Raw genomic sequence first — 27,960 nt, 5'->3', positions numbered from 1 at the left:
GCCATACGCCTTCCTTACCTAAGGGTGAGATACCACACCTCTGGGTGAGATGCAGTAACTCTGTGGCGACTGAACCCTCAGGGGCGCCACACACCCTTCTGCACAGTTTTGAAATGGCGACGAAGATGTTTAGTGCTGACGACGATGCCATTATCAGCATGACTATTCCGGTGATTTACATGCTGGAGCACACATTAAACAGAATTCAGAGTCAGGTGGTGGGACAAGAGGAGGTGGAGGAAGTAGAGGAGGAGTCGTATGCGGAAGGGATAACATCTCCAAGGTCCAGACGGTTGGCAGCACCAAGGCGGCAGGCATGGGAGGGTGGGGGAGAGGGATTAACCAGGGCGCATGGTAGCAGCCAAACTATTGAGGAAGGTGCAGGAGCCGAGGAAGAAGTGGAGGATGAACTGGCGATGGGCATGGAAGACTCATAAGATGAGGGAGACCTTGATCACATTTCTGTTGTGCGAGGTTGGGGGGAGAGGGCAGAGGAAGGAAGCATGATTCTTACCTCGCTACCAACACAACAAGGACTTGGTGCTCGCGGATGCTCAAGACACATGAGTGCCTTCTTGCTGCACTACCTGCAACATGACCCTCGGATTGTCAGAATTCGAAGTAATCCCGACTACTGGGTTGCCACACTCTTAGATCCCCGGTACAAAAGTAAATTTGCCGAAATAATTCCTGCCATAAAAAGGGATTGACGCATGCAGGAGTATCTGCAGACGCTGTTGCAGAATCTTACATGTGCTTTTCCACAAAACACCAGTGGTGCACGTAGTGAATCTCACAGTTCTAACTTGCCAACCGTGGGACTGTCGAGTCTTCATCACTCAAACCGTAACAGTAACACAGTATCTGCTGGTAACAGCAATTTTGTGGAATCGTTTCACCACTTTTTTAGACCATCCTTTGCAAGGCCACAGGAGACAAGAAGTCTGACACATAGTCAATGCCTAGGGAGGATGGTGCAGGAGTATCTCCAAGTGAACATCGAAGCCATGACTGTGTCACTGGACCCTTGCTCATTTTGGTATTCCAATCTGGAAAAATGGCCGGAGCTCGCCACTCACGCCTTGGAGATCTTGTCATGCCCTGCAGCCAGTGTTCTCTCTGAACGTGTGTTCAGCACTGCTGGTGGTGTGCTGACAGATAAGCGCACGCGGCTGTCCACTGAGAATGTAGACAGACTCAGGTTCATAAAGATGAACAAATCATGGATTCGCAAGGACTTTTCTACCCCTGTGTTATCCTTGGGAGACTAAAAGCTTGAGGATTTGGTAAAATCACCTCACCAACCGTTTTAAGCAACTGTGGGGCAATTGATGCCACTTAACCATATAGAACGCATGACCATAAAAATCTACACTTTCACATACCTGGGGCCTTTTAGGCCCATGTGCAAATAACATGGAATAACTCAAACTCAAATGACAAACAACTATATACATGAAGAATACCTAGAGTTTCAAAATTCTAACTAAAGTAATCTTGCAGAAAATAGAAAACAATTAACAGGGCGGGCCTGCGATGCCCCAGGTATGCGTTCTAGGGTTAAGTGGTGTCTGTGCCACAATTTTGGGAAAAAATGGAGACTCTTTTTGGAGTCCCCTTGCTGTGTCTTACGTGACGTTGGCATCGTCAATTCCAGGTGGGTTGGGTCGCTCCCCCCCCCTTTTAACTGTAAGAAACTACATACACTATGGCTTGGGGTAACACAGATGGCTGAGTCTGAAGAGCTGTTTACTCAGCGGTCTGCTCCAAATCTTCAGTGTCTGCTAGTCAGCGTAGAATTTTTAACTGCATCTAGCCTAGGCAATACTTTGGGCGTAGTAGCCCAGCTGCGAAGCAAGCTGCACCGCCTGTGTATCTAATAAGAATTTTTAAATGCATCTAGCCTAGGCAGACTGTGGGGACCCCCAACCAAACCCAGACGCTCAGCCCCCCAACCGCCCCCCTTTCCTTGACAATACAATAATGTAACTCTTACAACTGGATGGGTGGGGATCGGTCACAGCTTTATTAACTCTTTATACTCATTCCATTAGAAAGGCATTTTATTTCTAAAATAATTCAGCTTGTTGCAGCATGCCCTGGGTCTCCACTCCGGCAAGTTGGCCAACAAGTGTAACTCTCCAACATGTCCTTTCTATTTCCAGGCCACGGAGGATCCTGCGTACTCGTATGCAGGACTCTGACCCCCACCCATCACTCTTAACGCTTGTTCCACTCCGTCCTGGAGTCCTGACAGGAATATGTCTAGTCCAATATCCATTAAGTGAACACCGTCGGGCCGTATGAGGCCTGCTTTATCTCCTTCCAGTTGTCGGTGTCGTACCACTACACCGCCTCTGTCTCTTCTAAATTTTGCCATCCGAATATTTATTACCCGCCTTGTCCGTTCGATGGCCGTGATGTCTCGCGCATCTTGCCATACTGCTATCGGCACAATCTCTGACCATACTATAGCTAGTTTTGTGAAAAATTCTCTGAAGCGCTCAGTGTCTAGTTTCATTATTGATATTAGTTATGCGCTCTTGTGATGACCTAGGTTGTTTCCCTCGGCCTGTATAACTAAGATGACCGGACCACTTGGCTCTCTCCCTACCTTGATTACCTCCATTAGTACCTGTGGCCATAGCAGGCCTCTAATACCTCTCCAGTTGAAATATGTGTTATGAAACTCTAATTTCCTCCCGCCTGGGCGGACTTTCGCCCTTTTTTCTGCCCAATATATATACGAGTGGCCTATCACCCACACTGTTGGCTTAGCGTCACCTGTAAAAGAAACAAACCATGTTAGGATAACAAGTCCGGTCTTATGTATCTCGCCAAACACGTGGATCGCCATCTCCCTATCCTCTGAACTTCCGTTTCTGACAGTCCTGCTCTTGCTGCTTCCGTGGCCGCGCCTATGCGGAATGAGTGTGTCCCGTAATCTTTGGGGTGGTTCCCTGCTGATGTTATGCATTTATTAAATATAGCTTGGAACTGGTATCTTGATAATGGCGTTCCATCAATGTGTGATAGGAAGAAATTACTTTGTGATCTGATGGTTAGATATGTTTTTACTATTGTTACCCGACTCAGTGTACCGTTTGTGGGTTGTAGAAGTACCCAAGTGCCCCTGCCCGCTGGAACCGTTTTCGATTGGTGTATGCGTAGACGTATTGCATTATTGGCTATGACTACGTCCTGGTGTAATAAGCCTCCACTGGTGGTAATTTTGGATTGAGGGACTAATTCGCTTATGCATTGCGCCCCGAAGAAGGCGATCACAAATGCAGTAGACAGTAGTGTTGCTTCAAATTGTGAGTGTCATGTTAATGGTGTTAGGGATATGATGTGAGAAATCAGTTTTAGTGACACGGGACGGGACGTCTACACTCCTGACTTGGCTGACCCCTTTTCCACCCTTTTATGGATTGTCTGATGATGAATCTTTGTCACATCTCCCCAATTCAGTAGTTGGAAGTGAAATGCTACTCCGGTCAGACACCGCTGCGCTGACGCCCCTGATATGCCCCTCATCATTAGCTGGTGGAGAAATTCTATGGTGACTTGTGATCTGGCTTGTTCACATTGGTCAACCCGTCTGCCTGCTACTAGTCGTGTCCACTCTTCCCATGCCTTACCGTATGCTTGCCACGTCGACGGGGCAACTGACGCTCTGATTAATGGCATCAACTATTGGCCACTAGATCCCATAGGGAAGGTGGGCAACTGTTGCCCGATGGGTGGGCGTTGTGGAAGAGCTCTGTGAAAATCTGCCAATTGAATTGTTATAAAGCGTTAGCAGCAGCTTTAGACCCCTCAGCATAGTGGCTAGCGCGGACCCATACATTGTGTTTTAGGCACAGTAATGCTAGCCTGCGTAGTAGGCCTAGCACTGGGAGAGACGATGATGCCATCTTATTAATGCAGTGCGCTAGGCTGGTGTTTTTTGTAATGAAGCGTATTTTTTTGTAAGCCAGGTGCGCGCCCCATATTTCTATTGCTACCACTATTGGGAAGAAAAATTATTTTCAGGGCTAGATGCAGCTAAAAATTATTATTAATTTCCAAGCTGGTGGATCTTGGTATAGATGGCCTAATACAATGAGTCCCACACACTGCTAGAAGCCCAAATATTTTTTCAGAGGTAGATGCAGATAAAAATTATTTTTAATTTGCAACCTGATGGAGGTCAGTATAGATGGACTAATAGAACAAGTCCCACACACTGCTAGAAGCACAAATATTTTTTCAGAGCTAGATGCAGATAAAAATTATTTTTAATTTGCAACCTGATGGAGGTCAGTATAGATGGACTAATAGAACAAGTCCCACACACTGCTAGAAGCCCAAATTTTTTTCAGAGCTAGATGTAGAAAAAAATTATATTCAATTTGCAACCTGATGGAGGTCAGTATAGATGGACTAATAGAACAAGTCCCACACACAGCTAGAAGGCCAAATATTTTTTCAGAGCTAGATGCAGAAAAAAAATATTTTTAATTTGCAACCTGATGGAGGTCAGTATAGATGGACTAATAGAACAAGTCCCACACACTGCTAGAAGCACAAATATTTTTTCAGAGGTAGATGCAGATAAAAATTATTTTTAATTTGCAACCTGATGGAGGTCAGTATAGATGGACTAATAGAACAAGTCCCACACACTGCTAGAAGCACAAATATTTTTTCAGAGGTAGATGCAGATAAAAAATATTTTTAATTTGCAACCTGATGGAGGTCAGTATAGATAGACTAATAGAACAAGTCCCACACACTGCTAGAAGCCCAAATTTTTTCAGAGCTAGATGTAGAAAAAAATTATATTCAATTTGTAACCTGATGGAGGTCAGTATAGATGGACTAATTGTTAGAACCTTGCTCTTAGGTTTTTTCCTTTGCTGGTCACATGACCTTGTTGGCCTATTTAATCCTGCTCCGCACTTCTGGCTTTGCTGGACTTCATTGTATAACTACTTTCTAGCTAGCCTGTGCTCTGTATCTAACTCTGTTAGTTTGCTTGGTCTACGGACCTCAGTGTTCTATATATTTTGTTTGCTTGTCTGTCTGCTACAATTTCTGTTAGGAGGTGTCCCATTTTCCTCCCAGTCCTTAGTACTTGTAGGGATTCCTTCCCCACATCTATAGGTCTCCGTACAGACTAGCTTAGGACTTTAGCAGGTCTGATCGCAGGATCAGGTCCCCTGTTACATCGTAGGGATAAAGCTGAGTTCTATCGTAGGGACAGATCTCCTCTCTTTGCTTAGCTCTGGTAGCAGAACATAACACTAATAGAACAAGTCCCACACACTGCTAGAAGGCCAAATATTTTTTCAGAGCTAGATGCAGAAAAAAAATATTTTTAATTTGCAACCTGATGGAGGTCAGTATAGATCGACTAATAGAACAAGTCCCACACACTGCTAGAAGCACAAATATTTTTTCAGAGCTAGATGCAGATAAAAATTATTTTTAATTTGCAACCTTACGGAAGTCAGTATAGATGGACTAATAGAACAAGTCCCACACACTGCTAGAAGCACAAATATTTTTTCAGAGCTAGATGTAGAAAAAAATTATATTCAATTTGCAACCTGATGGAGGTCAGTATAGATGGACTAATAGAACAAGTCCCACACACTGCTAGAAGTCCAAATTTTTTCAGAGCTAGATGTAGAAAAAAATTATATTCAATTTGCAACCTGATGGAGGTCAGTATAGATGGACTAATAGAACAAGTCCCACACACTGCTAGAAGCCCAAATATTTTTTCAGAGCTAGATGCAGAAAAAAATTATATTGAATTTGCAACCTAATGGAGGTCAGTATAGATGGACTAATAGAACAAGTCCCACACACTGCTAGAAGCACAAATATTTTTTCAGAGCTAGATGCAGAAAAAAATTATATTCAATTTGCAACCTGATGGAGGTCAGTATAGATGGACTAATAGAATGATGCTATGCCCAAAAGGTTTTACTTCACTAGGTGCAGTAAAAAAATTGGTATTCTATACACAGGTGGTGTAGCTTGCAACACAGATAGGCTACTCCACTGACTAACACACTCTGCAATAGGCCAAAAAGGATTAGCTTTGCTAGATTTAGCCAAATGCTGTGAAAAAAACTTGCAGAGCACTGGCACAGACCTGCCTGGCAAAAACTGATAGGAACTGATGTAACTTAGTCCTGAAAAGGACTGCAATTACAATTAGTCTTTACTACCAACCTATCTATTTAATAGCACAGACCTGCCTGATAAAAGTCGTAGGAAATGCTGTAACCTAGTCCTTAAAAGGACTGCAATCACAACTATTCCCTACTCCCAAGCTATCTGTAGATTTGTGTGAAAATTGGCTTTAAATTAACAAGGTATAGCGCACACAGCAACAGCGGTGCCGTCTAACATGCAGCTGCAGCAGTGAGAAAATGGTGACGACGGGGAAAATTGCTGGGTCTTATAGGGCAAGGACATGTGACATACACTGCCAATGACACATGCCCTTGCTTGTGTGAAAAAAAGCAGTTCGCTCCGTGTGTGCGCTGCTGATAGGCTGACAGATTGCACCTCCCCACTGTAAATGCGGGAAAGAGAAAAAAAATGGAGATCTTCATTATTCCTACAGAGATCCATCCCCTGCCCCTCCCCCCGCCCCGCTGTACACTCAAACTGCGTAATAACATTAATTTTCAGCATTACTGAGAAAAAATCCAGTTATGATTTTGGTGCACGAACAGTTATCGAACATAACCTCGAACAGCCGAATTTTTTTCAAATCGTTCGTGTTCGCCGAACGGCTCGAACACCGCCCAAAACAGCTCGAATTTGAGATTGGCGAACAGTTCGAGTCGAACAACGCTCATCTCTACTGATAAGTTAGAGAAAAGGAAGTTCCAACACTTATAGCGGTGGCAGAATGCTTATTAAGATTAAGAAAACATTCAAAAACACTGGATTTCAAGTTATTAATCATGAAAATCTGGATGGTTCTTGAACATTTGTGCTTCAAAAATAGCTATAACTTGATGTAGGGATATAAAGTGCAAGATCAAGCTTTTATTATGGTTTTCAGTGAAATGACAAGTATGCATTAGCATCTTCTTACACACTTATCTAGTCTTCAAAGCCGAGCTCTGTACCTGTCTCACATGCCTGCCTCCCTTTGTTGTGCTCCACATCAGGTCTTACAAGTGGCTCAGCATTCCTCAGTGACATTGTAGCGCCCCGAGGGTTCGGCCGTTACAGGAGTATTGCACCTCAAACCAGAGGTGTGATATTCCACTCCCGGGTAAGGATGGAGTATGGACCAGGGCTCAGTTAGCTGCATACAGCACACACACCCCATTTCCGAGGGACAGCTCAACGGTGCTCCCACTAGACAGAAGTGCAGGCACGACAGCATCTGTCCCTGGCTCGAGTGGGGAGGGGGTGGAACACCCAGTGCTGTAGGGGCAGATAGGGGTTGGTTCCTGAGCGTAGAAAGGAGCCCATTGGTTGCTGGTCACCTGGGCTCATGGTCAGAGGGAGGTATAAAAGGTAGGCAACATCTTAGATCTAGGTTCAGTCTGTGAGGAGAGGTTGAGAGGAGAGCTGACAGGGAGCAGCAGCTCAGGCTGAGTGCTGCTCCAGAGGCAGGCCTAGAGAAGAGGCCGGAGCCTGAGAGGAGAAGGAGAAGTGGGCCTGGAGAAGAGGCCAAGGGAAGGAGGAGAAGACAGAACAGGAAAGAAGGAGAAGAGAGAGAGAAACAGAAGGGCTCAGGAACAAGAAGGTGGAAGGGACCCTAAGAACCCACGAGAATCCAGGGTGAAGGGTCAGGCAGATTAAGGGTACCGGATCCCAAGCTGGTGGAGGAGAAACTACCCTCAGCCAAAGACTGGTCGTCGTGATCATTTATTGGTGCGACACCTCATCAAACCTGCTAGGAAGGCACCATATAGGACAGCGGAGGACGGGGCCCACGTTTAACCGCACAAGTCCGCGGCAGCTGGACAAAAGTGGGTCACTGGTGAGGCAGGTCAGAGAAAGGACAGAAGGGGGTCCTGAGCCATACTTCTGAACTGCCTGGGAGTTGACCGAGCCCCACACCTGGTGGACGCAGCACGGCTCGGGCGGTCACTACTGGTGCCGAAGTGACCCGGAGCACATGAACTGTGAGTAAAGACCCTGGACTGTGACTTGTTGTCTGTGTGCTCCTTTGCGCCTCCAGCACTACCGGTACTGGGACTCTCACCACCATCACTCCCACCATCCACTACACTGCCCTGGGGCTGCACTCTTCCCGTGGGGAGTCACACCACCTCAGCTGCACCCACCATCAGCCCCAGCGGTCTGCCCTGCAGCGGCGGTTCCTAATAACCGCAATCCACGGGTGGCGTAGTCGGACATTATCAACAAGTACGTAGCAGACTACCACTGGTCTGACCACCCTGAGCCGCGGGACCGGGCTGCCACTACTACCCCCATCATTTCCCTATTGCCTGGATCCACGTGCCCCACGGCCCAGGGGGCGAGTCAACATCATCTACCAAAGTCTTTTAAGACCTACTAGTCACGCCCCTGTGTCTGAGTATTGATTCCAATGTGTTCAGTTGCTGTTTAGAGATTTCTCTTATACCTGTTTCTTCTGTTGCCATAATCTCCTCAGACTTCTGTGATTTCCATCATTTTCATCTGTTGCAGATTAACCCATCATTTGTTATAAGCATCACAAACTGTTATTAGAGACTGTTCACAATACGTTCAGGTGTGGATTATATAACCTGCATCTACAAAGGTTGACATTGTTTGCTGTAAACTTCAGAAACTGTTATTAAAGACTTACCACTATGTTACATTATGCTGTAAATTCTATAACCTGCAGCTGCTCAATTTGGTCTATTGTTTTCTGTAAGCATCATGAACAATTATTAGAGATTTCCCACTACATTACATTTTGCTGTGCGTTCTATATCCGGCATCTGCTCAGGTTAACCCATAATTTGCCATAAGCATCACAAATTGTTATTTGAGTCAGTTCACATTACGTTGCTACTTGCTGTGGACTTTGCTACCTACATCTGTGTGTTCGATAAGACCTGACATTATTCTCTGCATCTGTCTTCCTTGTATTGTAGCTTCTGGTTTGTCCTGCCTCACTTGATTGTTGGCTATCCAGCATAGCCTGTTGTCCAAATCTTTTCTTTTAAACATGGCTTCCAGCTTTCTGTATCAATGCCCTGCATCTGTGTCCACCCTGACCATAGGGCTTTGTGAATCCACTTCACCTGGTGAGCCATCATTTGTTGTAAGCCTCACAAACTGTTATTAGAGTCTTTATTTTATTTTTTTTCAGATATTTTGCCTCCCCTTCCCATAAGGTCATAAGAGACCTTTGTGGGGGGGGGGGGCATTTCAACATTTAAATACTTTTTTTATGTCTGATTTTCCCTGTAATTGGTGCTGGTATATTAGCCCCAGTTACAGTGGAAATGCATGTTCCTGGTTGCAGAAGGGATCTGGCTGGGTCTCCTAGGACCCAACAGCTTCTGCTCCCTCCCTATTCCCAGCGATCACATGTCTGGAGGAAAAATTGCTCACATGATAATAATGCAAAAAAGAAAAGCCCCCCAGAGAATCCCTTGGTAAAGACCATAAAATTTAGCACTAAATAAAAAAGGCCAGTATTTCTGGAATCATATGGCAGATTAAAATATACAAACAATTAAAAACAGCTTTAACAAAAAAGAATCCTCGGGATCAGTTCGAAAAACCTAAAAGCAGAAACTGGCCAATTTTGAACTGTTGACAGGTCATCTTTAAATGGGCTCTAGAAGACATTTCTTTTAATTGCTTATCCATAGGAAAGCTCTCATCGAAGTGCGTATCAGACCTCACTAAAAAAAAGTCCATGGCTTGATTTTGGCGAACAGTAAAAACACTTGTACGACCCCCACTGATCAAACATTGAATGCCTATCGTTAGCATAGACCATTACTGTTAAACCTCTGCAGAACTTCTTAAAGAGGATAATATATTTTCCCCTTTGTTAGTACAAAAGTATAAAAGAAAAAAAAACACAAACATTCTTTATAAAAACTCAGTAAAAAAATTCTTTTGCAAATTTATAGCCATGAAAGTTCCTTCTGTCTTATCTGCATTATTAAAACATAAGTCTAGTGGGCTGGAAAAAAAAAAAGAGGCTGTCAAATAGACGTCTGCATTTAAAATCTACAATATCCTGTATTTAAATTCTAAATAGACCATTAAAATTAAAATTACAACCCTTCCGCAGAAATTAGTCAATTTCTCGGCAAAATAAAGGCACTTGCACAGTCAATCAATAGAAAAGAAGCACATTGTGATCATTTTGTATTATGTGCTTTCAAGGTGAGCGGCTAATAACTTGCAAGTTACTTGCCTAAGCCAGAGGAGAGAAAATTTGTGGCATGATAATGTAGGTGTTTCAGAAAGAGAGGAAAAAAAATATTGTAAAGAACTAGAATAATTTATCACTGGACAACACATTTCACCGAGAATAAGTGAGGTTTAATTGCTGTTCATGTAAAATGGGCGAGTCTCTGTAGAAAGAAAGGTTCATTAACTTCTGATTTACAAAGAATGAATCAGAACCTAATGCATATTTTCTACTTTTACAGTTTTTTTTTTTAGATTTATAATGTTTAATAATGTATAAAAAAAAAAAATACAGAGAACAACCAAAAATTCTATTCTATAAATTCTATATTGTAATATTTCTGTAAGATATTTCGTGTACAACATACTATGGCTCTAATTCATCATTTGCTTCTTTTTTTTTAAGTCACTTTTCTTTTTTGTGTTCTTGAGTTATTTGTTATAGTTTTTTTGTGCCAAATTTATCAAACGTGGTTCATGAATTTTGCGGAAAGTCAAAAATAATCTTTTTTTATTTTTTTGTACTAAAAGTAACACATTTCGCAAAATGTCTCAAAAATTGGAAAAAAAAAATAACCTGGATAATAATAAAAATAATAATAATAATAATAATAATAAAAAAAAAATGGTAATAGTAATAAAAATAATCACTGCAATAGGGACTGGAGTACATTTGAGGAAAACTTTTGAGACTTTTTAAAAAGTGATAAAAGTTGGAACAGGCAAAGATATCTGGAAAGCCTTAAACCCAGCTCATAATGGCAAAATAAAAAAAAAGTGACCTTAAAAAAAGTGCAAGTGAAAAATAGGGGAAAAATATACAAAACTAGACAAAAAAAAGGCACAAAAGCAATGATGAATCGCCCCATGTGTTTTTAGATCTACCACTGAAAAGTATTGCGATTCAACTATCCACTCATCTGGGATTGTAAGATCATTCATTGTATACAGATAAATCCACAACACAGCACACAACATGAAGGAAATGTTCTACTTACCGTGAAGATGCTCTGCAGCAGTAAAAAAAAAAGATGACACGTTAAAGTCTGTTGCCTGTTGACATAATAAATAACATAATAAAACAAAATATTGTATCAACATTTCTCAGGAATACTTTAAAGTTTGGAGGGGGTTCAACATCGCTGATACTAAAAGCCTTGAAAAGTACCCACATTTTTGCGCAACTTGTAATTACATAAAATTTTTTGCGACTTTTGGCACTTCCCCGCACGTTTCAATTTGCCTAATTCATAAGAAGTTTTGGCATTCCTTAAGCCAGAAATCTTATTACAGTACCTGACTGGAGTAAGATTTTTGTCAGGGTGCACAGAGAAATCCAGTGGGTGGTCCTATTCAGTGGTTGAAAGTAGAGATGAGCAAACCCAAACTTAAAAGTTCAGGGTTCGTACCGGACTATTGCAATGTTCGAAGCTCCGGGAGACAGATAGAGAAAAAATTATCCAGCTACAAAGTCCGGGTCCCCATTCTTCTCAATTGGGTTCGGGGTCTGGTTCAAGTTCGAGTCCAGTTCTGGCACCTGAACCAAACTTTGGAATAAAGTTCAGGTCAGGTACCAGAAACCAACCTTCCTAAGGTCCACTCATCCCTAGTTGAAAGCTGTCCCTTGAGGACTGTGAATAAAAAATATATAATATCTATTCTTGGAGAGTTACCCTGATAATGTAAAGCCAATGCCGCAAAATTACAAAAACTTTGGCTCTGTTCGTAAAGAATATTCCATGATCCATATGTTATAGTTAATGTTTACTCATCTGATAGAGGCAATCCAATATATAATGATTATTCATGCTGATAATTTTAATTATTTTTAGAACAAAAAAGAAAATCAATCAGAAAATATATTAGCCATGTTGGAAATTGCTCAGTTATGGTATATACAGTACAGACCAAAAGTTTGGACACACCTTCTCATTTAAAGATTTCTCTGTATTTTCATGACTATGAAAATTGTACATTCACACTGAAGGCATCAAAACTATGAATTAACACATGTGGAATTATATACTTAACAAAAAAGTGTGAAGCAACTGAAAATATGTCTTATATTCTAGGTTCTTCAAAGTAGCCACCTTTTGCTTTGATGACTGCTTTGCACACTCTTGGCATTCTCTTGATGAGCTTCAAGAGGTAGTTACCGGAAATGGTCTTCCAACAATCTTGAAGGAGTTCCCAGAGATGCTTAGCACTTGTTGGCCCTTTTGCCTTCACTCTGCGGTCCAGCTCACCCCAAACCATCTCGATTGGGTTCAGGTCTGGTGACTGTGGAGGCCAGGTCATCTGGCGTAGCACCCCATCACTCTCCTTCTTGGTCAAATAGCCCTTACACAGCCTGGAGGTGTGTTTGAGGTCATTGTCCTGTTGAAAAATAAATGATGGTCCAACTAAACGCAAACCGGATGGAATAGCATGCCTTTGCAAGATGCTGTGGTAGCCATGCTGGTTCAGTATGCCGTCAATTTTGAATAAATCCCCAACAGTGTCACCAGCAAAGCACCCCCACACCATCACACCTCCTCCTCCATGCTTCACGGTGGGAACCAGGCATGTAGAGTCCATCCGTTCACCTTTTCTGCGTCGCACAAAGACACGGTGGTTGAAACCAAAGATCTCAAATTTGGACTCATCAGACAAAAGCACAGATTTCCACTGGTCTAATGTCCATTCCATGTGTTCTTTAGCCCAAACAAGTCTCTTCTGCTTGTTGCCTGTCCTTAGCAGTGGTTTCCTAGCAGCTATTTTACCATGAAGGCCTGCTGCACAAAGTCTCCTCTTAACAGTTGTTGAAGAGATGTGTCTGCTGCTAGAATTCTGTGTGGCATTGACCTGGTCTCTAATCTGAGCTGCTGTTAACCTGCGATTTCTGAGGCTGGTGACTCGGATAAACATCCTCAGAAGCAGAGGTGACTCTTGGTCTTCCTTTCCTGGGGGGGTCCTCATGTGAGCCAGTTTCTTTGTAGCGCTTGATGGTTTTTGCAACTGCACTTGGGGACACTTTCAAAGTTTTCCCAATTTTTCGCACTGACTGGCCTTCATTTCTTAAAGTAATGATGGCCACTCATTTTTCTTTACTTAGCTGATTTTTTCTTGCCATAATGCAAATTCTAAGTCTATTCAGTAGGACTATCAGCTGTGTATCCACCAGACTTCTGCACAACACAACTGATGGTCCCAACCCAATTTATAAGGCAAGAAATCCCACTTATTAAACCTGACAGGGCACACCTGGGGGGTGAAAACCATTTCCGGTGACTACCTCTTCAAGCTCATCAAGAGAATGCCAAGAGTGTGCAAAGCAGTCATCAAAGCAAAAGGTGGCTACTTTGAAGAACCTAGAATATAAGACATCTTTTCAGTTGTTTCACACTTTTTTTGTTAAGTATATAATTCCACATGTGTTAATTCGTAGTTTTGATGCCTTCAGTGTGAATGTACAATTTTCATAGTCATGAAAATACAGAAAAATCTTTAAATGAGAAGGTGTGTCCAAACTTTTGGTCTGTACTGTATACATACACATTTATCTACTAAATAATTGTCTTATCCCGTCTGTCTGTCTGTCTGTCCAGGAAATCCCGCGTCGCTCATTGGTCCGGCAGCGGCCAATCAGCGCCGCGGGATTTCAGAAAAAAGATGGCGGCCGTTAGCGGCTCATCTGCGGGACGGAGCTCAGCGGCGTTGCAGCCGGGAGATGAGCACCGCGAGGCGCTCATTTCCCAGCCGGTACCAGCAGAAGGACCCCGACCGCCGGACCCATCTGCAGGACGGAGATGCAGCCGGGAGAAGAGCGGCGCGAGGCGCTCATGTCCCGGCCGGCAGCAGCGGAAGGACCGGGGAGCGGCGCTGACATCCATGCGGAAGGGAGGACCGGGGAGCGGCGCTGTGGGTCGGGATACTTCTGCTGCGAGCGCCCTCTCATGTCCCGGGTTCTCGCAGCGGAAGTAGCCGCACAGGCAGCGCCGCTCCCCGGTCCTCACCAAGACGATTCGATGATTGGTCGGGTCCGAAGACCACGACCAATCACTGATCTTAGCGCAAAAGTTAAATACCGCTGTGCTGATTGGTCGTGGATGCTGCCCACGACCAATCACCGATTTGGGCGCCAAATTTAAATATCGGCCGCGACCAATCAGCACAGTAGTGGTTAACTTTAGCCGCAAGATCAGTGATTGGTCGCGGGCCAAGACCGCGACCAATCACCGATTTGTGCGGCACATTTAAATAGCGGCCGCGACCAATTGGATGTCAGCGCCGCTCCCCGATCCTCCCTTCCCACCCTTGCCGCATGGATGTCAGCGGCGCTGCCTGTGCGGATACTTCCGCTGCAAGAACCCGGGACATGAGCGGGCGCTCGCAGCAGAAGTATCCCGACCTGCAGCGCCGCTCCCCGGTCCTCCCTTCACACCCTAGCCGCTGATGTCCCCACAGTATCCGCATGGTGTTACAAAGATCCGGACATTTGTGTTAAAAATCGCTGATTGGTCGCTGGCGGTGCCTGCGACCAATCACCGATTTGGGCGCCAAATTTAAATATCGGCCGCGACCAATCACCGATCTTGGCTCCACATTTAAACACCGCTGTACTGATTGGTCGCTGCCGCTATTTAAATGTGGCGCCCAAATTGGTGATTGGTCGCTGGCAGTGGCCGCGACCAATCAGCAGAGCGGTGTTTAACTTTAGCGCCAAGATCACTGATTGGTCGCGTGCGGAGAGCGCGACCAATCAGCGAATCGTATTGGTGAGGAGCGGGGAGCGGAACCGTATTAGTGAGGACCGGGGAGCGCCGCTGCCTGTGCAGATACTTCCACTGCGAGAAGCCTGGAGATGAGCGACTGCTCGCAGCAGAAGTATCGCGACCCGCAGCGCCGCTCCCCGGTCCTCCCTTCACTCCCTAGCCGCTGATGTCCCCACAGTATTCGCATGGTGTTACAAAGATCCGGACATTTGTGTTAAATTTAAATATTGCCGCGACCAATCAGCACAGCGGTGTTTAAATTTGGAGCCAAGATCGGTGATTGGTCGCGTCCGATATTTAAATTTGGCGCCCAAATCGGTGATTGGTCGCGGGCAGCGCCTGCGACCAATCAGCGATTTTTAACACAAATGTCCGGACTTTAGTAACACCATGCGGATACTGTGGGGACATCAGCGGCTAGGGTGTGAAGGGAGGACCGGGGAGCGGCGCTGCCTGTGCGGATACTTCCGCTGCGAGAACCAGGGACATGAGCGGACGCTCGCAGCAGAAGTATCCCGACCCGAAGCGCAGCTCCCCGGTCCTCCCTTCACTCCCTAGCCGCTGATGTCCCCACAGTATCAGCATGGTGTTACAAAGGTCCGGACATTTGTGTTAAAAATCGCTGATTGGTCGCTGGCGCTGCCCGCGACCAATCACCGATTTGGGCGCCAAATTTAAATATCGTCCGCGACCAATCACCGATCTTGGCTCCACATTTAAACTGCCCAGCGTCGGCGACCAATCAGCACAGCGGTGTTTAAATGTGGAGCCAAGATCGGTGATTGGTCGCGGCCGATATTTAAATTTGGCGCTCAAATCGGTGATTGGTCGCGGGCAGCGCCAGCGACCAATCAGCGATTTTTAACACAAATGTCCGGACCTTTGTAACACCATGCGGATACTGTGGGGGAGATCAGCGGCTAGGGTGTGAAGGGAGGACCGGGGAGCGGCGCTGTGGCTCGGGATACTTCTGCTGCGAGCAGTCGCTCATGTCCCGCGTTCTCGCAGCGGAAGTAGCTGCACAGGCAGCGGCGCTCCCCGGTCCTCACTAATACGATTCCGCTCCTCACCAATGCGATTCGCTGATTGGTCGCGCTCTCCGCGCTAAAGTTAAACACCGCTCTGCTGATTGGTCGCGGCCGCTGCCCGCGACCAATCACCGATTTGGGCGCCACATTTAAATAGCGTCCGCGACCAATCACCGATCTTGCCGCCACATTTAAACACTGCTGTGCTAATTGGTCGCGGACGCCAGACGCGTCCAATCAGCGAGATTGGCGCCAAATTTAAACAACGCTCTGCTGAATGATCGCGATCGCTGGCCGAAATCAATCAGCAGTATTGGCGCAAAATTTAAACAACGCTCTGCTGATTGGTCGCGGCCGTCAGCCGCGACTAATCAGCGATTTTGGCGCCAAATTTAAACACCGCTCTGCTGATTGTTCGCGGCCGTGACCAATCAGCAGTATTGTCGCCAAATTTAAACACCACTTTGCTGATTGGTCGCGGTCGCGACTAATCAGCGATTTTGGTGCCAAATTTAAACACGCTCTCCATTCCTCACTAACACGGTTCGCTGATTGGTTGCGGCCGCCATCCGCGACCAATCAGCGAGATTGGCCCCAAATTTAAACAACGCTCTGCTGATTGGTCGCGTTCGCCGGCCTCGACCAATCAGCAGAGCGATGCAGAGCGGGGTTTAAATTTGGCCCCAAAGTCGCTGATTAGTCGCGTCTGACGGCCGCGACCAATCAGCAGAGCGTTGTATAAATTTTGCACCAAAATCGCTGATTGGTCGCGGCCGGCGGCCTCGACCAATCAGCGATTTTGGCGCCAAATTTAAACACCGCTCTGCTGATTGGTCGCGGCCGGCGACCAATCAGCGATTTTGGTGCCAAATTTAAACCCCGCTCTGTATCGCTCTGCTGATTGGTCGCGGTCGGCGGCCGCGACCAATCAGCAGTATTGGCGCCAAATTTGAACACTGCTCTGCTGATTGGTCGCGACTAATCAGCGATTTTGGTGCCAAATTTAAACACGCTCTCCAGTCCTCACTAACACGGTTTGCAGATTGGTCGCGGCCGCCGCCCGCGACCAATCACCGATATTGCCGCCAAATTTAAACACCGCTTTGCTGATTGGTCGCGGTTGCCTAACGCGACCAATCAGCGATTTGGGCGCCAAATTTAAACGCCGCTCTGCTAATTGTGCCCTATCGGCCGCATACCTATTCTAGAATACCCGATGCGTTCGAATCGGGCCACCATCTAGTATACATATATTTATATATATATACAGTTATGCTCAAAAGTTTACATACCCCGGCATAATTTTTGCTTTCTTGGCCTTGTTTCAGAGAATATGAATGATACCAATAAACCTTTTCTCTACTCAAGGTTATTGGTTGGGTGAAGCCATTTATTGTCAAACTACTGTGTTTCTCTTTTTAAATCTTAATGGCAACCAAAAACATCCAAATGACCCTGATCAAAAGTTCACATACCCTGGTGATTTTGGCCTGATAACATGCACAGAATTTGACACAAATGGGTTTGAATTAGTGATGAGCGAGCACTAAAATGCTCGGGTGCTCGTTGCTCGGGTCGAGAAAATTGGAATACTCGGGTGCTTGACCCGAGCAACGAGCCCAATGTAAGTCTATGGGAAACTCGAGCATTTTTCAGGCGGCTCCCCCCGGCGGTCTGCAGAGGGCCTAAAAATTGCACAAATCGATGGGAACAGTGCTCAAATGACATGGGAACAGCATGGGGAAGACCCCTGGAAGCATTTCTGACTCCCAGGTCACTGCTGTTAACAACGTTGTCAGAGTATTACGCCACTTTTACAGACTCACAATAAAACATACAAAAACGAAACCAAAATGGATTTTCTTGGGAAATAAGTTAAGGAACATCCTTTTCAGGGTAATGACTTGTATAGAAGGCAATACTCCTCCACACCTTGGGCTATATTCACACGTTGCGTTTTTGATGCACTTTTGCATTGCTTTCAACAAAGACAAATGCATTCACCAGGAAATGTAATTTTAACATTTTACAACCTTATCTGGCCATGTGGTGTGTGACACATCATCAGACACATGCATACAGTGCTGAAAAGACATGGGAACAGCATGGGGAAGACCTCTGGAAGCATCTCTGACTACCAGGTCACTGCCTAAAAGTGTGCCCATCATAAGTGATCCTTGGCGCATGCGAAGATGCCTCCCGCCATGCACCTGTCGTTGCAGACTTGCAACAATCACCGTCCACGTCCTTGTCCCACTGCAGCATTCAGTTGTCCCTACCCCATTACTTGGAATGCAAGCGCAAGTATGCAGCCAGCCAGCCACCCACCCACAGGCTGCAATACTATACTGCCAAATTTTTGACAGCTGCTTACACTTGAAATGTGGCTTATTAAGCTTGTGGAGGCAGAAGCTTTTCACAACCTCATGCCGGCGGTGGCCAGGTGTCCATACTCGGTCCCCACACACACACACACGCACACATCTTTCTTTGCGCATTTAATTTCTTGAATACAGAGTTGGACAATGGCCTGATCTGTAATGCGGTTTGAGAAATAACATGCATAAGCATGGCCGATCCACATTAAAAAAGCAGCCATAGAGTGTCCGGGAACCTTCCCCCACACTTTTCTTAGCCAGGGCTGCTTTTCGGGAGGGTTGGACGGGCCCACCAGAGAATCGGAGACTCTTCCGGTGGGCCTTGACTTCTCCTTCAGGAGAGTTCATAGTGCTGAGGTGAGGCCATGATGATGATAGAGGCCACCATCTGCTTAGTTTTCTGTTACTTGGAATGCAAGTGCAAGTATGCAGCCAGCCACCCACCCATCCACAGACTGCAACACTAACTGCCAGATTTCTGGGCAGCGTTTTGCACTTGATATATGGCCTTTTAAGCTCATGGAGGCGGAAGCTTTTCACAACCTGATGTGAGCTCGCCTCAGAGCCGCCACCAGGTTCCGGCCATTGTCACACATGCCTGGCTGTAGGTTCAGCGGTGTGAGCCGCAGATCTGCCTGCTCTTTCACAGCTGTCCACAACTCTTCAGCATTGTGCGGTTTTTCACATAAGCATATTAGCTTTAGCACAGCCTGTTGCCGCTTGGCCGAGGCAGTGCTGCAGTGCTTACAACTTGTAACTGATGTGGTAATTTCGGAGATGGAAGATGAAGAGGAGGAGGCTGAGGAGGATGAGGTGCAGAAGCTGTAGACCATGGGGGCAACCCTGATTGACCTAGGGCCTGCAATCCTTGGCGTCGAGAGGACATGTTCCGTCCCAAGGTCTGACTGGGTCCCGGCTTCCACTATGTTAACCCAGTGTGCCGTCAGCGAGATGTACTGTCCCTGCCCACAAGCACTTGTCCACGTGTCCGTGGTTAGGTGGACTTTACCGGTAACTGCATTGTTGAGGGCACGGCTAATGTTTTGGGACACGTGCTTGTGTAATGCTGGGACGGTACACTGAGAAAAATAGTGGAGGTTGGGGACCGAGTACCGAGGGACGGCCGCCGCCATCAGGTTGCGGAATGCTCCCGTCTCCATGAGCCTAAAAGGCAATATTTCGAGCGCAAGCAGTCGTGAAATGTGAGAATTTAGTAGTGTGGCCTGTGGGGCGTTGGCTGCATATTTGCGCTTGCATTCCAAGGACTGGGGTATGGACAACTGAACGCTGTGCTGGGACAAGGACATGGACGTGCTTCCTGATGCTGCTACTTGAGAGTGTGCAAAGACAGGTGTGGGGCAGGAGGCATCTTCGCATGCACCATGGACAGGGGATTGGCTTGCATCCACAACAGCGGAAGAAGCAATGGTGCCACCCGCAGACACTTTTCCAGGACCCTGGGGTTCGGCCAACAAAGTCGGGTGCTTTGCTGCCATGTGCCTGATCATGCTAGTGGTGGTCAGGCTGGTCGTTTTGCCACCCCTGCTGATGATGGCCTGGCAGGTGGTGCAAATGGCCTTTTTGGGGTTATCGGCAGAGTCTTTAAAAAACAACAAGACTCGGGAAGACCTAACAGTTGTACTGGCAACTTCCTTTGTGCTAGTGTTACGGGGAACGGTTGCCTGCCTTCTGTCTGCGGCCACCACACTGCTTCTTCCTGCCTGTTGGGGTGCTGTGCCTCCCTCCCCCTGTGTGCTGCTGTCCTCGCTCAGCATGTCCTCCTGCCAGGTTGGGTCAGTTACTATATCGTCCACCACCTCGTCTTCCACTTCCGCACGTTGGTCCTCCTCCTGACTTTCTGGCAATTGTGTCTCATCATCGTCCACCTCTTGTGACACTTTTCCACCGTCGCCTTCGTGTGACCGTGGCTGCTCAAATATTTGGGCATCGCTACACGCGATCTCCTCTTGCTTCGCTTCAAGTGGACCAGGCGAGAGGCCTGAATCTATAAATGGAAAAGTGAACAGCTCTTCAGAGTGTCCAAGTGTGGGATCAGTTGTCTCTGGGCACTTGGCATGGTGGGAGGAAGGAGGATCAGGGTGAGGAATATGCGGTCCAGACTCACGGCTACTGAGACTTGACCGTGTGGAAGACAGGGTGGTGGTGGTGGCTAAGTGACTGGAAGAATTATCTGCTATCCAACCAACAACATTTTGACACTGCTCTGGGTTCAATAGTGGTGTGCTGTGGTCGCCTAGAAATTTGGACAGGAAGATCAGGCGAGAAGATGTGGGTGTTTGTTGTGGCACAATTTCGGCTTGCCCACGGCCTTGTCCTCGGCCTCTGCATGCACCATTACCATCACGTCCAGTTCCCTGTCCCTTGCCACGTGCCTTGCCCATTTTAAATGGAGGAAAGTATCTTCCACGCTTACTACAAATGGCTGAGTTTGGAGCTAACATATATGTGATCCGTGTGACGGAGAAAACACGGTTTTAAATACCTGGCCTGCAGGTAACTATTTTGAACAGCAATCTGGTGTCAATTGCTTCACTGACACACTGAAAATTTTTTTTAATGGAGGCCTGAAATGGCAGTATTTTCTGAATACATATATATGATCCGTGTAACGGAGAAAACACTGTTTTAAATACCTGGCCTGTATGTAACTGTTTTGAACAGCAAACCAGTGTCAAAAACTTTGCTGACACACTGAAATTTTTTTTTAATGGAGGCCAGAAATGGCAGTATTTTCTGAAAACGTATATGTAATCCGTGTGACGGAGAAAACACAGTTTTAAATAGATGGATTTTTAGCGCTGAAATATGGAAAGGACCTGGATGTATTCTGCAGTGCCAACAAGAAAATGGTGCAGAAAAACGGTGTTCTCTGGATTGCTTTTTAAGCAAATTATGAGGATTAAGATTAGTGTTGAGCCACCCCCGTAGTGTTCGAGTTCGGTTCGGTTCGTCGAACACCCGTGTGTTCGCCGAACTGTTCGTCGAACACCTTCGAACACCGTTAAAACCAATGGCAGGCAAACAAAAACACATAGAAACACATAGAAAACACCTTCAAAGGTGTCCAAAAGCTGACAAACTGCTCAGAAGTAGAGATGAGCGGTGTTCTACTCGAACTGTTCGCCAATCTCAAATTCGAGCTGTTTTGGGCGGTGTTCGAGCCGTTCGGCGAACACGAACAATTTGAGAAAAATTCGGCTGTTCGAGGTTATGTTCGATAACTGTTCGTGCACCAAAATCATAACTGGATTTTTTCTCAGTAATGATGAAAATTAATGTTAATACGCAGTTTGAGTGTACAGCGGGGTGGGGGGAGGGGCAGGGGATGGATCTCTGCAGGAACAATGAAGATCTCCATTTTTTTTTCTCTTTCCCGCATTTGCAGTGGGGAGGTGCAATCTGTCAGCCTATCAGCAGCGCACACACGGAGCGAAGTGCTTTTTTTCACACAAGCAAGGGCATGTGTCATTGGCAGTGTATGTCACATGTCCTTGCCCTATAAGATCAAGCCATTTTCCCCGTCGCCACCATTTTCTCACTGCTGCAGCTGCGTGTTAGACGGCACCGCTGTTGCTGTGTGCGCTATACCTTGTTAATTTCAAGCCAATTTTCGCACAAATATACAGATAGCTTGGGAGTAGGGAATAGTTGTGATTGCAGTCCTTTTAAGGACTAGGTTACAGCATTTCCTACGACTTTTATCAGGGAGGTCTGTGCTCTTAAATAGATAGGTTGTGGGAGTAAAGACTAATTGTAATTGGAGGCCTTTTCAGGACTAGGTTACATCAGTTCCTATCAGTTTTTGCCAGGCAGGTCTGTGCCAGTGCTGTGCAAGTTTTTTTCACAGCATTTGGCTGAATCTAGCAAAGCTAATCCTTTTTGGCCTATTGCAGAGTGTGTTAGTCAGTGGAGTAGCCTATCTGTGTTGCAAGATATACCACCTGTGTATAGAATACCAATTTTTTTACTGCACCTAGTGAAGTAAAATCTTTTGGGCATAGCATCATTCTATTAGTCCATCTATACTGACCTCCATCAGGTTGCAAATTAAAACTAATTTTTATCTGCATCTACAGTACCTCTGAAAAAATATTTGGGCTTCTACCTGTGTGTGGGACTTGTTGTATTAGTCCATCTATACTGACCTCCATCAGGTTGCAAACTGAATATATTTTTTTCCTGCATCTACCTCTGAAAAAATATTGGGCTTCTAGCTGTGTGTGGGTCTTGTTCTATTAATCCATCTATACTGACCTCCATCAGGTTGCAAACTGAATATAATTTTTTTCTGCATCTAGCTCTGAAAAAATATTTGGCCTTCTAGTAGTGTGTCGGACTTTCTCTATTAGTCCATCTATACTGACCTCCATCAGGTTGCAAACTGAATATAATTTTTTTCTGCATCTAGCTCTGAAAAAATATTTGGCCTTCTAGTAGTGTGTCGGACTTTCTCTATTAGTCCATCTATACTGACCTCCATCAGGTTGCAAATTAAAACTAATTTTTATCTGCATCTACAGTACCTCTGAAAAAATATTTGGGCTTCTAGCTGTGTGTGGGACTTGTTGTATTAGTCCATCTATACTGACCTCCATCAGGTTGCAAACTGAATATATTTTTTTCTGCATCTACCTCTGAAAAAATATTTGGCTTCTAGCTGTGTGTGGGACTTGTTGTATTAGTCCATCTATACTGACCTCCATCAGGTTGCAAACTGAATATATTTTTTTCTGCATCTACCTCTGAAAAAATATTGGGCTTCTAGCTGTGTGTGGGTCTCGTTCTATTAATCCATCTATACTGACCTCCATCAGGTTGCAAACTGAATATAATTTTTTTCTGCATCTAGCTCTGAAAAAATATTTGGCCTTCTAGTAGTGTGTCGGACTTTCTCTATTAGTCCATCTATACTGACCTCCATCAGGTTGCAAACTGAATATAATTTTTTTCTGCATCTAGCTCTGAAAAAATATTTGGCCTTCTAGTAGTGTGTCGGACTTTCTCTATTAGTCCATCTATACTGACCTCCATCAGGTTGCAAATTAAAACTAATTTTTATCTGCATCTACAGTACCTCTGAAAAAATATTTGGGCTTCTAGCTGTGTGTGGGACTTGTTGTATTAGTCCATCTATACTGACCTCCATCAGGTTGCAAACTGAATATATTTTTTTCTGCATCTACCTCTGAAAAAATATTGGGCTTCTAGCTGTGTGTGGGACTTGTTGTATTAGTCCATCTATACTGACCTCCATCAGGTTGCAAACTGAATATATTTTTTTCTGCATCTACCTCTGAAAAAATATTGGGCTTCTAGCTGTGTGTGGGTCTCGTTCTATTAATCCATCTATACTGACCTCCATCAGGTTGCAAACTGAATATAATTTTTTTCTGCATCTAGCTCTGAAAAAATATTTGGCCTTCTAGTAGTGTGTCGGACTTTCTCTATTAGTCCATCTATACTGACCTCCATCAGGTTGCAAATTAAAACTAATTTTTATCTGCATCTACAGTACCTCTGAAAAAATATTTGGGCTTCTAGCTGTGTGTGGGACTTGTTGTATTAGTCCATCTATACTGACCTCCATCAGGTTGCAAACTGAATATATTTTTTTCTGCATCTACCTCTGAAAAAATATTGGGCTTCTAGCTGTGTGTGGGTCTTGTTCTATTAATCCATCTATACTGACCTCCATCAGGTTGCAAACTGAATATAATTTTTTTCTGCATCTAGCTCTGAAAAAATATTTGGCCTTCTAGTAGTGTGTCGGACTTTCTCTATTAGTCCATCTATACTGACCTCCATCAGGTTGCAAACTGAATATATTTTTTTCTGCATCTACCTCTGAAAAAATATTTGGCCTTCTAGTAGTGTGTCGGACTTTCTCTATTAGTCCATCTATACTGACCTCCATCAGGTTGCAAATTAAAACTAATTTTTATCTGCATCTACAGTACCTCTGAAAAAATATTTGGGCTTCTAGCTGTGTGTGGGACTTGTTGTATTAGTCCATCTATACTGACCTCCATCAGGTTGCAAACTGAATATATTTTTTTACTGCATCTACCTCTGAAAAAATATTGGGCTTCTAGCTGTGTGTGGGTCTTGTTCTATTAATCCATCTATACTGACCTCCATCAGGTTGCAAATTCAAAATAATTTTTTTCTGCATCTAACCCAGCCAATAGTTTTGGCCTAATACCACAGTTTGGCCACTCAGCTCTGCTCGGTTACCATCCATTGTTTTTTTGTGCAAACAACTCCAGAGTTGTGAATTAGTTAACCACCAAAATGAGTGGAAAAAGGCCTGCTGCTGGTGGAAAGGGGAATAGGCGTGTTGGGAAGGGGAAAAAAGGTTGTGTCCGTGGGGTAGGTGTTAAAGCAACAGTAACATCTGCAGAAGAAAGACCATCTTCCAGCCAAACTAAAATGTCTACTTCTTTTAGCGGACAATGTGATAAGATCCCTTTCTTACGGCCACGCCAATCGCTACAAATTCCAGATGAGGCACAAAAACAGCAGGTGCTTCAACGGATATCAAGTGCTCCTTTAAGTGGGCTCTCCTCCACATCAACTTCAACATCACAAATACTCCAGTCCTCAAAGGTGTCACCCAAATCGCACTTGCTTCCTCACAGCTCCCAAATCTCCAGCTGCCCGTCTGAGTATGAGGTAGAACAGATGGTTGAGTCTGCAGAGCTGTTTACTCATACTATAGCCTGGGAATCAGAGGTCGACTCCAGCGCTTCTGTGAATCCAGACGAGGAAATGATCTGCACTGATGCCCAGAATCTTTATGAGTCGGATCCAGGACCAGACGCAGAAGGTTCTGACCATAATGTAGACCCTCATTCCCAAACTGTAACTCCTGTTGGTGGAGACAATGAGGAAGACGATGATAAGACTCAAATACCTGATTGGAGCGACAACTTTAGTTTTTTGTCAGGGCAGGAACAGGTTGGCTCTGAGGACGACGGGTGTGATAACGCACAGGGTGATGATGATGAGGTCGGAGATCCCACTTACTGTCAACCCACAGTCAGCCAAGAGATGAGGTCAGCAGAGGAGGTGGAGGAAGATGCTAGTGACGACGAGGTCAGGTTGCGCCTTCCTGGACAGAGACGTAGTACTGGAAGCACGTCAACAACTGCATCCTCAAACACAACTCTGCCTCTCACCACAAGTCGTGGTGGCTCTTCAGGTCGCATGGGTGCTAAGCCTTGCATAGCCTGGGCATTTTTTCAGATCGATAAAGATGACCCAACTCGTGTTATCTGTAACATTTGTCAGCAAAAGCTAAGTAGAGGCCAAAAAATACATAGTTTGAGTACTTCATGCATGAACCGGCACATGGACATGAAGCATAAGTTGCAGTGGGAAGCTCAGTGTGCTACAATGCGGCCTAGCCGGCCGGGCCAACCACCGTCTGCCATATCTTGTGCATCCGCGGCCTCTTCATCCTCTGTGACTGGGGGGACAGCAGTCACACCTGTTTTGGGGCGCAGACCTGCCACCTCTTTACCCGCAACAGCCAGCGTGATTGGCAGGTCATCATTTTCTTTGGAGGTGGTAACACCAGCTGGTGTTGAGCGCTGTCCGACATCGATAGCACCACCTTTGGATCAAGGCAACCTAACATGTCCGCCTGCATCTTCCTCACAGACCGGCAGTTTGCCGGGGACACCTTTATCAACCCCGTCTAAGCACAATAGCCAGCCCTCGGTCCCTCAGATGTGGACAAGTAAAAGACCATTTCCTCCTAGCCATGAGAAAGCTAAGAGGTTGAATTTCACCATCTGCAAGCTCTTGGCTACAGAAATGCTGCCTTTCCGCCTGGTGGACACAGAGGATTTTCGAGACCTTATGTCCGTCGCAGTGCCCCAGTACCAGATGCCCAGTCGGCACTACTTCTCAAAGAAAGGTGTGCCTGCGCTCCACCAGCATGTCGCACATAACATCACCGCTTCTTTGAGAAACTCTGTATGTGACAGGGTGCATTTCACCACAGACACTTGGACGAGTAGGCATGGACAGGGGCGTTACATGTCGCTGACTGGGCACTGGGTAACTATGGTGACAGCAGGACAAGGGGCTGCTGTCCAAGTCTTGCCGTCCCCACGAGTTGTGCGTCAATCCTCTTTATGTCAAAGTTCCTCCACTGCTTCTGCCTCCTCAACCTCCTCTCGGTCTTCCACCTGCACCCAAAGCCTGTCTGGTCATGCCACAAGCTTTCTAACTGCGCAGAAGGGATCCTGCACACATCCTTACTATGCTGGCAGTAGGGCTCCACGTCATCAGGCGGTTTTTACATTGAAATGTCTGGGAAATGTGAGTCACACAGCTGAGGAGTTGTGGTCAGCTCTGGAGAACCAATTTCATGAATGGTTGTCTCCACTGGACCTGAAACCAGGGAAGGTCGTGTGCGACAATGCTGCAAACCTGGGTGCGGCCCTTCGCCGGGGCAATGTCACACACGTGCCTTGTATGGCTCACGTGTTGAACCTGGTTGTCCAGCAATTTTTAGCCCACTATCCCAGACTAGATGGCCTTCTGCAGAGGGCACGGTCGCTGTGTGCTCACTTCCGCCGTTCGCATCCCGCAGCTCAGCGACTTACATCTCTACAGAAGTCATTGGGCCTGCCACTTCACCGGCTAAAATGCGATGTGCCTACCCGGTGGAATTCAACTCTGCACATGTTGCAGCGACTGTGGCAGCACCGACAAGCCCTGGTGCAATACGTTCTGACGTATAGCCTGGGCCAACGAGATTCAGAGGTGGGGCAAATCACGCTGGAGGAGTGGTCTCAGATCAGGGACCTATGCACCCTTCTGCACAGTTTTGAAATGGCGACGAAGATGTTTAGTGCTGACGATGCCATTATCAGCATGACTATTCCGGTGATTTACATGCTGGAGCACATGTTAAACAGAATTCGGAGTCAGGTGGTGGCACAAGAGGAGGTGGAGGAAGTAGAGGAGGAGGAGTTGTATGCGGAAGGGCTAACATCTGCAAGGTCCAGACGGTCGGCAGCACCAAGGCGGCAGGCATGTGAGGGTGGGGGAGATGGTTTTACCAGGGCGCATGGTAGCAGCCAAACTAGTGAGGAAGGTGCAGGAGCCCAGGAAGAAGTGGAGGACGAACTGATGGAAGACTCATCAGATGAGGGAGACCTTGATCAAATTTCTGTTGTGCGAGGTTGGGGGGAGAGGACAGAGGAAGGAAGCATGATTGTTACCTCGCCACCAACACAACAGGGACTTGGTGCTCCTGGATGCGCAACACACATGAGTGCCTTCTTGCTGCACTACCTGCAACATGACCCTCGAATTGTGAGAATTAGAAATAATCCTGACTACTGGGTTGCCACACTGTTAGATCCCCGGTAC

General features: G+C 45.8%; 1 protein-coding gene across 3 annotated transcripts in view; it reads right to left on the bottom strand.

Annotated features, from left to right (window-relative positions):
• The window catches only part of CACNA2D3 (calcium voltage-gated channel auxiliary subunit alpha2delta 3), a 1,591,404-nt gene that overhangs the window by 1,376,967 nt on the left and 186,477 nt on the right, over window positions 1-27,960 (bottom strand). For 2 of the 3 annotated variants that reach the window (XM_073644583.1, XM_073644585.1), the window contains exon 3: window positions 11,391-11,402. The exons of the other annotated variant lie outside the window; for it this stretch is intronic. In XM_073644583.1, coding sequence (XP_073500684.1) covers window positions 11,391-11,402 — 12 coding nt within the window. The remainder of the gene's footprint in view (window positions 1-11,390; window positions 11,403-27,960) is intronic. 3 annotated transcript variants of the gene reach the window in all.

The sequence above is a fragment of the Phyllobates terribilis genome, unplaced genomic scaffold (assembly GCF_046119375.1).
Source record: "Phyllobates terribilis strain yellow unplaced genomic scaffold, ASM4611937v1 Scaffold_8__6_contigs__length_399053987, whole genome shotgun sequence".
NCBI lineage: Eukaryota > Metazoa > Chordata > Amphibia > Anura > Dendrobatidae > Phyllobates > Phyllobates terribilis.
The sequence above is the reverse complement of the archived record's forward strand: the minus strand, read 5'-3'. Positions and strand labels throughout refer to the sequence as shown.